This window comes from Musa acuminata, chromosome BXJ3-4 (assembly GCF_036884655.1).
Source record: "Musa acuminata AAA Group cultivar baxijiao chromosome BXJ3-4, Cavendish_Baxijiao_AAA, whole genome shotgun sequence".
NCBI lineage: Eukaryota > Viridiplantae > Streptophyta > Magnoliopsida > Zingiberales > Musaceae > Musa > Musa acuminata.
Genome location: NC_088352.1, coordinates 40613899 through 40626422, shown reverse-complemented (window position 1 = coordinate 40626422; position 12524 = coordinate 40613899). Strand labels below are relative to the sequence as shown.

The 12524-nt window shown below is 36.7% G+C and overlaps 1 protein-coding gene across 5 annotated transcripts; it reads left to right on the top strand.

The window, feature by feature from the left end:
- Window positions 1-240: 240 nt before the first annotated feature.
- On the top strand, window positions 241-12226 carry LOC135584751 (probable beta-1,4-xylosyltransferase IRX9H). 5 transcript variants are annotated; one of them, XR_010495397.1, is made up of 6 exons: window positions 246-1294; window positions 6656-6905; window positions 10393-10582; window positions 10749-10995; window positions 11140-11230; window positions 11618-12226. XR_010495397.1 is itself a non-coding variant. In XM_065145001.1 (4 exons), exons 1-3 carry the CDS (start codon window positions 420-422, stop codon window positions 10561-10563), a joined length of 1296 nt encoding a protein of 431 aa, XP_065001073.1. In that variant the 5' UTR covers window positions 241-419; the 3' UTR covers window positions 10564-10582; window positions 11618-12226. The 5 variants fall into 5 exon arrangements, 2 of the variants coding, with proteins under 2 accessions (XP_065001073.1, XP_065001072.1); XR_010495395.1 differs by having other exon boundaries at window positions 10749-11230; XR_010495396.1 differs by lacking the exon at window positions 11618-12226 and having other exon boundaries at window positions 11140-11360.
- Window positions 12227-12524: the final 298 nt, after the last annotated feature.

The following is a 12524-nucleotide window of genomic DNA, read 5'->3' as shown; positions in this document are numbered from 1 at the left end:
CCCCTGGGCGCTGTTCGGATTGAGATTCCGGGCGACGTGGTCGGAAGAGGAGCGGTGGGGATCCGCGTGTGGCGGAGAATGGTCGACTTCTTGTATAGTTTATTAAACGAAACGTGAAAGCCCGATTCGGTCTTCGTCTGGCCCCTTAATTTCTCCCTCGTCTACGCCCAACATTATGGCGCTCGAGGGTGTTTCGGGCATTTCACTTCGGCCACAACGGAGCTGCAGAACTGACGCGTCGGAATCATGGCCGACCCACTTCTCGTCCCCTTCTTCCCAACTCCATTATCCTTCCCCGCCTACTCCTTTACTTTCCTTATTAGGAGAAGCTAAACTTCCCCCCTGACTCTGACCCTTTCTTTCCTTTCTTGATTCAATCGATCGATTGCCTGTCTTTGCTTCCTTGATGCTTCTGAGAGATGGCGTCCGTCCGTCGAACTCTCACGGCGGCCAACAACATCGACGACGATCGATCCTTACACACTCACGCCCTCCCTTATCGTAACACCGGCCGCCATCACCCCCTCGCTTCTTCTTCCTCCTCCTCCTCTTCTTCGTCTTCTCCTTCCTACTCTTTCCTCGCGGTGCGCCGGATCTTCGCCGGCGGATTCCTCCGGAAGTCCTCCCGTGGCAAGCTGCCGGCGCCGCCGCCGCAGCGCCACCATCCGTGGAAGAGGAACCTCTTTCGCTTGTTCGTCTTCTTCCTCCTCGGCTTCCTGTTCGGACTTTACCCGTTCGTCGAGCTCGATGACTTTGGCTTGCGGCCCCACCACTTCTTCGATTCCTCCTCCGCTTCCATTATCAGTAGCAACAACCTTCCGCGCCGTGATCTCGCCGCGGTCGTCCGCTCTGGACCCAGCGAGATCGAGCTCGTGCGATCCGACGACGGCAACCGGCACTCGGAAGCGGAGCCCCCGCCGAATGATCACCCGGAGCCCACGCCCAAGAGGAAGCTGCTGATCGTCGTGACCCCCACGTACAACCGCGCCTTCCAGAGCTACTACTTGACCCGGCTGGGCCAGACGCTGCGGCTCGTGCCGCCGCCCCTCCTCTGGATCGTGGTGGAGATGAACTCTGCCTCTATGGAGACGGCGGAGATTCTCATGGGCACCGGCGCCATGTACAGGCATCTCGTTTGCAAGAAGAACTCGACTAACATCAAGGACAGAGGCGTCCTCCAGCGGAACACCGCGCTCGAGCACATCGAGCGGCATCGTCTGGATGGGATCGTGTACTTTGGCGACGACGACAACATCTACTCACTCGAGTTGTTCGAGCGATTGAGAGAGATCAGGTACTAAATGGAGTGTATTTAGTGTCCTGCTTTTCGATTCAGTGAAGATTCTACATTGTAGGTCAGTGCCTTTTCTTTTCAGTTCAGGTTCTTGATTTAAGAATGCCTTACTTTTATGTCCTTGTCAGTATTAGGTTGGGACAGTACGTTTTAGATTGATTGGTACTGGTGTAGGCTCAAGAGTAGAAATCGAGAACAAATTCCCCAATAAATGGAAGCAACATTGTCTGTAGTTTTTGAACAAATGGCATCGAACAAGGATCAACCACTAAAGTGAACAAAGATGTTAACTGGTGATATATAAATACCATAGATGGCTACATCAAGCTTTATCTTTGATGCGTTGGTGATATGCTTGGTTGCGGTTCGTGGATTTTAGGTCACTGCAACCCCATTGTCTTGTGACTATAGTTCAACAGAGTCCAGGGAAAATCAAGGGAAAGCCAAAAAAAATGCTAAATAATTTAGGACACTATTAGCCACCTGTTGTCGGTGATGACCATTGTCAAAGTTGTTAGATTTCATAAAATGTTAGAATCAGTGCTGAAAAAATTCCAAGGCAAGGTAGCAGATAGAGATAAATAATATTTTAAAAGGTAATTTATGAACCTAACCACAGCAAGTTGTTAGATTTCATAAAATGTTGGAATCAGCGCTGAAAAAATTCCAAGGCAAAGTAGCAGATAGAGATAAATAATATTTTAAAAGGTAATTTATGAACCTAAGCACAGTAAGTTGTTAGATTTCATAAAATGTTGGAATCAGTGCTGAAAAAATTCCAAGGCAAAGTAGCAGATAGAGATAAATAATATTTTAAAAGGTAATTTATGAACCTAAGCACAGTAAGTTGTTAGATTTCATAAAATGTTGGAATCAGCGCTGAAAAAATTCCAAGGCAAAGTAGCAGATAGAGATAAATAATATTTTAAAAGGTAATTTATGAACCTAACCACAGTAGGATGCTAACGTTCTTGAAGAACAATAAACAAGCATATCCAGTTTAGCAATTTATTGTTTATGACTAAAGTAGTTGCACAAGTGTGTCAACTCTAGGTTAGACATGGTTTTGAAACATAGTTTTAAAGTTTTTAGTTTGGTGGAAATATTAAGATTTGGAAATTTTTTTTGAGAATGAAGGTGGAAAGAACACGTTTGAATGAATGAATGTGATTCGAGTAAAATTACTAACCCAATATATAGCAAATAAGTAAAATCACTAGCCCAATATAACAATATGATCAAAATATGTCATCAGATGTTATGCATCACCTAGAAGCATTAGGAAATAATATGACATGATGCATGATGAATAGCGATGTAAGTACATTCAACAATTATGGACATGCACACACTCATCGTACTATAACATCAATGTACAACATCAGCATTCAACAGTAATGTATAAGTCAGATTCTTGATGGATGTACTCAGCGGATGGAGAGGCTATACTCCTAGGGATGGAATCTTTATTCTCTTAATCGCTAATAGTGGAAAATCCTCTCATATTTCTAGCAGCCGATGGAGTGAATATATCTTCCTTCCAACAGCTAATGAGGAATCATCTACCCTCGAGTTTGTTGGTATGCTAATTTCTGAAAGTAATTATCCTACCGATACTAGCTTGCTTGCCCTTTATGGGTAAATAAATATCTTCATGCATCACTATCACACCTTCTGTTTGTCATCATTCTTTGATTTATTCATTCACGTGTACATTCAAATAAACATTTATAGATAACAAAGAAAAGGTATACATTCATCATGCAGGATAATTTGACCATTTCATACCAAATAAATGTTAAAAAGATATCTGAATAAATTGTGCTTAGTAGGTGGCATGTGAAACTCAATTTATTGGTGGCTCCATATTTTGGTGTGGCTTAGGTTTCATTCAATGGTATTCTTTTCAATTTAAGACCTCTCACAATACCAACATATCAATGCGAACCTATTTGAGATCCAATAATAAGAAATTATGTGTTTGAAAAAGATGGAGATAATTCAGATCAGATTCATGCTAAAAATAAGAGTCTAGAAGAAACAAGATTCATGATCAATGTTTCAATTCTAGCGAATCAGAACAGCTCTACTTGCCAAGATTTGATTAAGTTGATTTAATTGGAATGGTTTAATCATGATACACATCCAAACATTAGATCTTGATCTCATGTACTCGAACACATCTAAAATTAAGAACAACTATAGGTTTTATGATCAGTTAATATAATAAATATGATCAGGATACCAATTGGTTATGATTTGAAAATGTAATTCTATGATATAATATAATCTTCAAAGCATAATTTCAAATCGATCCTTGTATCTCGACTAATCCGATTCAAGAATATTAAATCAACATGAAATGGATTTAATTGAATCTTGGTTAAACCCATAAGGTTTTCAGACTGAACTTAGTTACAATAATCAACTAACCAAAATGAAATTGGTTAAACCTACTATGTCTCGCATCAACCTATGTTGTTTGTCTATTAGCTTAGGATGTTTGAATGATTGGATTTATAACTAGCTGACTTATTTTGTTTAATGGAAGAACCTAGCTGATTATTAACAGAACCTATAAGATTTATAACAAATTCTACTTACCCGAGCATTTTGATGTACTAAAAGAGATGTTTGGCCAACTGGGATTGTTGATTGGGCAACTAGTGTTGTCTAGGAATCTTGTCCTCCATACAATGTGACTGATGTGCAACTTTAATATGTCTCTGTTGCTGCTTTTTTGTTGTCTTTGTTTGTGTATATTTTGTTCTATGTACGATTAATCCTTGGATCTGAATGAGAGCAGATAAATCTTCTTTGCTTGTGTGACAAGGTGTTTAGGTAACTGCTTAGTCTGCCTACATTTTGTACTGCATTTGCCTGTGGGAATATCTAGTTAAGGCTAACACAAGAATTCTACATTGTGCAAAGCTTGTCTCTATTGGAGACTTTTAATCTGCCAGATTGTCGATGCAAGCCTTAGCTTTCCTAAGCCATGATTAGTAATGTTTGTTGAGGTGGATGTATGGAGTTGCTAAGAAATATATGAAAAGAAATGTTCTCATTCTTGAACAATTTGATATCATTTTGATAGAAGATAAAATGAGGAAGAATTGTTTAAGATAATATGAACATGTGCTTAGGATATCTATAGACGATGATAGTTAGAAGAGGCGAGAGGTAGAGGAAGATCTAAAAAGCCCTTAAACAAAACTTTAAATAAAGATTTAAATACTCTTAAATTAACTAAACATAGCATTTGATAGATCTTAATAGCAGCACAAGATTCATGTATCAAATGGTTATGACTTTCTGATTTTGTTGTTATTGTTGCTTTTATAGGTTGATCATCACTTACTAAACATTGAGACCATTCCTTTGTTAAGCAGCATAGGATTTATTCTATGATTCAGAAATCCTTTCTGTTCCCATTGCTAATGGTAACCAGTGCAAGTTGTGGTCTAACCTAAACTGCAACTCCAGTACTACCATCTATCCTTCACATCATCTCATCATCAGTGTGGTAGTTCTGTCCACTATAATCTAATATAATCAGTGTGGTATACCATCTATCCAAGACATCATCAGTGTGGTGAAAAGAGAGAAGTTACTATTAATCTAATATAATTTATTGCAATAATGTAGAACAGTCTAAAACATGACCTCTAAGACAACTTATAATAGAATTTTTTTTCTTAATATCAGAATCCTACAAAATAATATATAAAGATACATCTATGTCTGTAAATGTGGCTCCTAATTGATTTAAGAGTCTTCTAACCTTATTAATAACAGAAATACTAGTATATAAGCATACAAATTAAAATATAATTTTAAAGTTGACCGTAAGTAACATCGAAGTACATGGATGAAAATACATCCAAAAATAACATAACAATCATGAAATTCAACTGAAAGGCACTTGTCCAAGGTGGGACCCTCAGAGCAGGGTAGTTCTGGATCCAATTGCTTTGTAGCATACCATTTGTGCCATCCATTTCATATGGATATGATGAGTAATTCGAAATATTTATAGCATAATATGGATTATGTTATTTTTATTTTTGAAGTTCTAGTCTTTAATTGGCTTATTATATTAATTCATCTAGAATTGCCAATGCATTTTCAATTTTTTTTCACACTTTTTCCTCCATGGCTGGCATATTTTAATTTTTTTGTTTTTTGTTTTCCTACTTTTTTCTGGTTGCAGCAGTGCAGCAGAACTGCTACAGCTATACACCAACAACAAAGGCTTCTTTTCTGTCTTTTCCAATAAGTTTTATCTTCCCAACTTTCTTTTCTCTTTGTTCTCTTCATGTGTGAGATTGAAGAATCCAATATGTGGCCCAATTTGAACTTTGTTTATGTTATATTTGTATACATCTTTGGCAGTTTTTGTTGCTTAGTTTTTTACCTTTCTGTGTTCTCTAGAATCCTGTTTATTTCGCATAAATTCATGTTCAAGTTTGACCAAAAGTATGTATTTGTCATTTGGAATATGTTGAAACTTGAAATTAATAGAAACAAGATGCATTGCATCCTAAATTCTTCCTTAAACCATAGTACCGTTTTATATTTACCCAAGTATTTCATTCACAAGCAAAATATCTGCATTGTTTGTCCAGACAATGATATATATATTCAAATTGAAGCATATATCAAGTTTGAGGTATACTTGTATTTTAAAATTGTTCAATTTGCTTGGTCTTATTTATTTTACCCGTAGATGATTCTGCATCATGATATGTAGATAGAGCTTCCCATAACCCTTAATGGATGCTAAAGCAGACTGGATCAGTGTCTTTCTTCATTCCCATTTTTATCTTCTTTGATCTTAACTAGTTTACAAATTATCAAATATATGAAAGAACAATCACTTCCATTTTTATTTATTTCAATATTTGCTTGTTTATTCCTATAGTCCTCTTTCCATGTAATTATAATTTTCAATTTTAGTAATTTCTCACTCATGGTGACCACTAGAGAGCTCTGGAGTTGGAATATTCTCCACATATCCACTATGTCAGCAAATTAGCCTGATTCATATCTAAACTAGCCTGCTAGCGTTCAAGTTTTCCTTGATAAACCATGTTGTTTCTGGGTCTTGAACCTCATTATTTAGAGATTTATGGAGTCAAACCTAATTGAACCTGCATTTGTGCAAGTTCTCAGCAGGAAGACCCATGTATCAGAAGGGTCAGTTCTTGTGGGGTTCTGTGGGTTTGATCACACATTTTCTATCTTGTCTCATGATGCTGAATAGGTACTTCTGGTACATGATAAACTCAAAATTTTTTCTTTCCATTGAACAGACAAAGTTATCAATTTAATGTTACAGTACTGAGGTTTTTGTATTTTTAGGAGATTTGGTGTTTGGCCTGTTGCAATGCTTTCTCAAGGCAAAAATAAGGCGATACTAGAAGGTCCAGTTTGCAATGGAAGCCAAGTAATTGGATGGCACACTAATGAGAAAAGCAAGAGACTTAGGAGATTTCATGTTGATATGTCTGGATTTGCATTCAATAGCACCATACTTTGGGACCACAAGAGATGGCATCGTCCAAACTCAGATGCCATTAGGCAACTAGACACGGTGAAAGAAGGTTTTCAGGTATGCCTTTTTCCTTTTAGGTCTAGTCTGCTAAAAAAACTGCAGACTATAATGTTTTTAGAGCAGTAGTGACAAACTTGAGTTTAATTTAGTAAATAGTATAATATGAATTTGTTAAGAATCAGTTAATGTACCTGTATCAGCCTGGACTGGTCTATTTGCACCACCATCTTCTGCATAAGATTGAGAGCAAGAGCATGCATGTCCTTTCTTCTGGTATTCATTTTGATATGACCAGGTTATATGTCATTGTTAAATGGCAACGAAACTGTGTCTCATGTTCTTTTGTCTCTGACTCTGTATTCTTCAGTTGAAAGGTTTTCTATTTGAAACATTATCATTCCACTAGAAGAAGGGAACATTTTTTTTCAAGTTTCAATCTCAAGTGTTTTTTCACCTTGCAGTCAAGGTTGATGTCTTTGAACTTTATCTCGATCAACCATATTCATGAGACAACATGGCTGAATAAGTTCTAAGTTTCATTCTCTCGGATATGTTTTCTTAACCGTGTTTCTATTTACTTGGGGCTTTTTTTGTTCAATATTTGTAAATATGATCAGATGCAATCTGGAAAAGGTAGCTGATTGGTGTTAGTGATGTCATCCCTTTTGGAAGTATGGAATGCAAAATAAAGAATTATATTTTGTTTCAGAGTTCAAAGTTCATTTTCTGTTCTGATGCACCAGGAATTAATATTCGACCTGGAAATGCCTTAAAGTTATTGTATTGTCTTAAAGTGTTTGTGTTCCTTTCTTCACCTTTGCCTTACAGGATGGCACCAACATTTAGGTGACTTTGAACTAAAATTTTCGATGGCTACCACAAAATATAGAGGCCATATATTCTATATGGCATGGTCAAATAAGGAGTGGGGAATGTTTTGAGATGATTTAAATTTCAACTGCCCTTTAAAGTTGTTTTATTCCCTGGAACTCTATAGGAACTCACTTATCTAAATATTTATATCATTATTATCATTATTGTCAATTAGTTATCTATTAGGTTCCAGTTTGAGTTAGCTCTATGGCATGTATTCAAGATAATGGCAGCTTGTATCAAATAGATGATTGGCCAAGTTGATTTCTATGTCAGAACTACTGAAATGGTACTGATCTGGATCATCTGATTTCATTAGACAGCGCTCAACTTCAACATTATCGGTAGATGTATTGATTCAAAACAGGGCATAAGAAAATAACACAATCATATTTTATACTCTCATTTACCTTTTTTTTATATTTGTCACTCGAAAGTTGCTTTATGCATTTATGTATCACTATCACGCTGTTACATAAAAGCCTCTTAAGTATGTCTTTCTTTGGTTATAACTTCAGCAAAGAAAACTGTTGGTGTAGTGGTACCATGGCATACTTAGTTTAACTGAACATGGTTTAAGTTGTGATCGGATGTATATTATTGTTTTAGTCATGAAACTTTTCACTTTTAATCTTATTAGCATTTAGTCATAATAATAATAATGATAGATGAAATCTTTGTGAAATTGCTCCGTTTCCTTTTGATGTAAGCCGATGTACATATTAGTTTGAGTCATAATACTTTTCAGCAAGGTTCTAAATTCCGTACCGTATTGGTGTACCGAACTTTGCTCGGTATGGTACGATATGCCATATCGAGCGATACGTCTAAAATAGGCATAAAACCCTTCGAAAATTTCTAAAAAATAGAAAAAAAAAAGAAGTTAGGATAGGGTTTTTTAAATTATAAATAAATATATATTTAGTATAGTTTTAGCAAAACTAATGTAAATTAGGTAAGAATAGTGTCACATATCTTTTTCGATTTTTGAGGAGTAACCTTGTGCAAGGTTTACAATTTCAGTTCATTGCGGATTATCCTTCCGTTAATATTAAATTATCTATAGAAAAATTATTTAAATTGTTATATTATTTTGTATATAACTTCAACTTTAAGATTCAAATGAATTAAGTAATCACATATGTAAATATACCTGATTCTACCACCAAAATGAACGACGGGCCTCCACGGGTGGTGGATCGGGATCCTTGATCCTATGTCTTTGTATATCAATATGATATGTTTGTAGGATCAAGTCCTGAAATTGATCTCACGAGATAGTGTATTGATACACTGTATGCCATTGGTGCATCAATGTGATGATGGTCATAGGTTGATCATCGTGAATCACATGTATCAAAGGTGGCTCCTGAGGCATGTATTGGTGAATATCAGAACTTCTACTTTCGCTACTAATATGCTACTTCGTATCATATCGTTGCTCGGAGAAGTATGACCAACTATCACCTTACTGCTGTTTGCCGTAAGATTCTCCATAATACGATGGCTGTGAATACGATGAGCGTCATTCTATGTTTACGTTATGTAAGCTCTGTTGCATCTGCTCAAAATCATCCACTGGCTTCCCTTCCCCCTTCAATGCATAAACTTGACCAGTATCTCATCGAGTTCCATGATTTGATTCAATCCATAATTCGTTGCTTTATTGAGTTTAGGAGTGAAAATGTGAGAATAAAAGAGAGAATGTGAGAAAAAATAAGTTTGAGAGAGTATGAGAATGAAATGGATTGAAATAGGGGGGAGGAAAGGGTTAAAAAACCCTTGAGGAGGCTTCCAACAGTCAAATTGAACGTTGGAACATTGTTACGATTCGGTAACGATCGAAATCGACCGATTACTGGCCGGTATAGCCCCGTATCGCCCGATAGCGGGTGGTCCACGTGCCGGTCTGCTGGTGGACCGGTACATACTGTCCGTATTAGGCGATACAGTACGGTATTCAAAACATTGGTTTTCAGAGAATCTGACCAAGAAAAAGCCATAATATGGTATAGGTTGGCTCGTCCTTATAGAAATATGTTTGATGCAATAATATAACTTTGTGTTTCATCTAAAGTGTTTGAGCCAAGGGGAATTGTTCCATCACTTTGGAGTTTAGTTATCAACTATTTTTTATCCACGGAGGATGGTTGTCACTTTGTATGGGATGATGTTTAGCAAGTGCTCGAATAAGACAAGTGTTTCTCTTGCCATGTGGTACAGAGACCATGGGCAATACATTCGTAAATGAATCCTATCCCGAATTCGGCAATTTTCAATAATCAACAGTATTGTGCATGATATTAATTTAAACATGAGTTTTAATTTTCTTGTGCTGGAGACAATATAATTTCTTTATCCTTGCTCAAATACCACCAAGTGGATCCAAGGAGCTTTATGGTTCTTTTTCTGTTTATACTGCATCAGGAGTATCTCCACCGTTTTTTCCTATAAGTTTGACTCGATTTTTAAACAATTGAAAACAATTATAAATATTTACTAATGGAAAACATCAATCAAAGGGAAAAAGTTAAGCATCAGCATCTTTCTTTCGTAAAAACAGATCTGAATTCAGTTTGCTTTATTATTATTATTATTTTTTGGTGAAAGAGTGCAGATTTTGAGTTCTTTATTAGCATCATTAACTATGTAAAATGTCATTTGTTTGCAGGAGACCACATTCATAGAGCAGATAGTAGAGGATGAAAGTCAAATGGAAGGCTTACCAAATGATTGCCCGAGAATCATGAATTGGCACCTCCATTTAGAAGCTAAAGATCTTGTTTACCCTAAAGGGTGGCAAGTGTCAAGAAACCTTGATGCTATTATTCGCTTAACATAGAACATGCAGCTTTCACAAGGTACGTCGTCTTGGATAGTTCTGGCTTTTACATTGGTATTTACCTTATTAATCATAGACTTGTTTGTGTAGAAATGTACATATTTTTGCAATCCTATTGAACATGGATCCCTCTGTGTAGAACTGTATACTGATATTTATATGGTATAAAATTTTCCTGTCCATAGATCGAAGTTTACATGCTGGGACATTCAACCATGTTTGTCACTAGTAGAGAGTGGTGTAATGCATGTCCTATCATGGATCATGCCACTAAGCTACCCTTGGCATCGCCTACACTGATAAAGCAGACAAGCAATTGGCGAGGACGTATACAGACCCGGTGATCCATATCAGAGATTTACACGAGGGAAGGAGATTTAATTGTATTGAAAAGGAAGCAATATTGAAGCATACATCGAAGGAAAGATACAAGTTGGGTGATGTTATGAATTTGTTTAGTCACTTTTAGTGCCCTAGCTGCAAATGTCTGGAATAAGTATGATAATCTGAATGAAAAAAAATTAAATACTTGGATTAAAACGTTACTTTATTAATTGGTGTAAGTTGCTCGTTTAGGAGGCCAGGTGACACCAGGCCTACTGACCCTGCTGCCCGTGTTGTATAGGCTTGATAATGGACTATGATTAAGGCACATAATTCCAGCCAGGTACAATTTTGATCTTCTAAATTACAAATTCATTTATCAAGCCATGTGTTATCTTTTAAAAAAGAAAATGTAACAGCAAATTTGGAAAATGTTGAGAAAATATGTGTAGCTTCTTTTGGCTTTCCCTGAAGATTAAGTTTACTGAAACCCAACATCGTCTCTTTTGACATTGCTGAAATTTGTTTGCTGGTGACTTGTACAAGACAACTGTTTACGGTGTGTGTATTCTGCTTAAAATTCATTGGCACAATATTTTTTTTTTCTTGATGTTTGTTGTATTAGTTGACTTACTTCTGTCAGTTAATTATATATATATCATGCGCTTGGTCCATCAGCTTATTCCTATTTAGTTCTCTGTACTTTTCCTTCTGATTGATATATGTTCAGGAAAGCACTTTGCATGGGACGTTTGCTTGCGGGTGCGTTCTTGAATGCAAATCAATTTTCATATCATAGCGGCTGCTCGAGGACGGGGCAGCACCACCAAGATTGCATCATATTTACAAAAACATTCAACATTCTTTCAAGGTTAGAGACCACCATAAATGTTATACTGCTTCATATTCGTGGAGAAGCCAGGCGTATATACCCATTTATGTACAGACTCACCATGGGAAGGATATCAGTCATGATTTTGTTAGATGCTGCTTTTTCATTTTCTTTTTACCCCCCTCCTTTTCTTCTAAGAAGGTGGCATCCAGCATCAATATTTTTGTGGGTGCATCCATTTGCTTGCTGATCGGTAATTGCTCTTGCTATCTAAAGGATGCTGAGTAAGAAAGGGGAGTGTTCTGCTTTCTGTGATGAACTTAAAATAAGAATATTATTAGGCTTCACGGTTTGTTCAACACAGAACGAGTCAGTTTCTTATGTTAAAAATTAAAGAACATGATATCATCCTGGAGATGAAAGCAGCCGGCAAATAGATCCCTGCCTTTCTGTGTATGAAAAATATAATAAAAAAAGAAGGGGATATTTCATTTCCCATTTTTGGCACTTGAATTCCCCCTGGTGATCGACTGCTATTTTCATTCTAGTTCAGGCACTGTGTAATGCAATCATAGTGAAAACAGTAATGATGTCTGGTGCAAACATTTATAAGGATCAGACGTCAACCCACAACATCTTATTTCGTCTTCTTCATATGATAGATACCCTGCCATGATATCCCGTGGAATCTTTGGTTGACCTAAGTTTTGCGTAAATAAAGTGCTTCTTCTTCTTTGTATACTAGGTTTTATTTTACAAAAATAGATTCACTATTAAATCTATTGTTACTATGTTTCAGATCTTG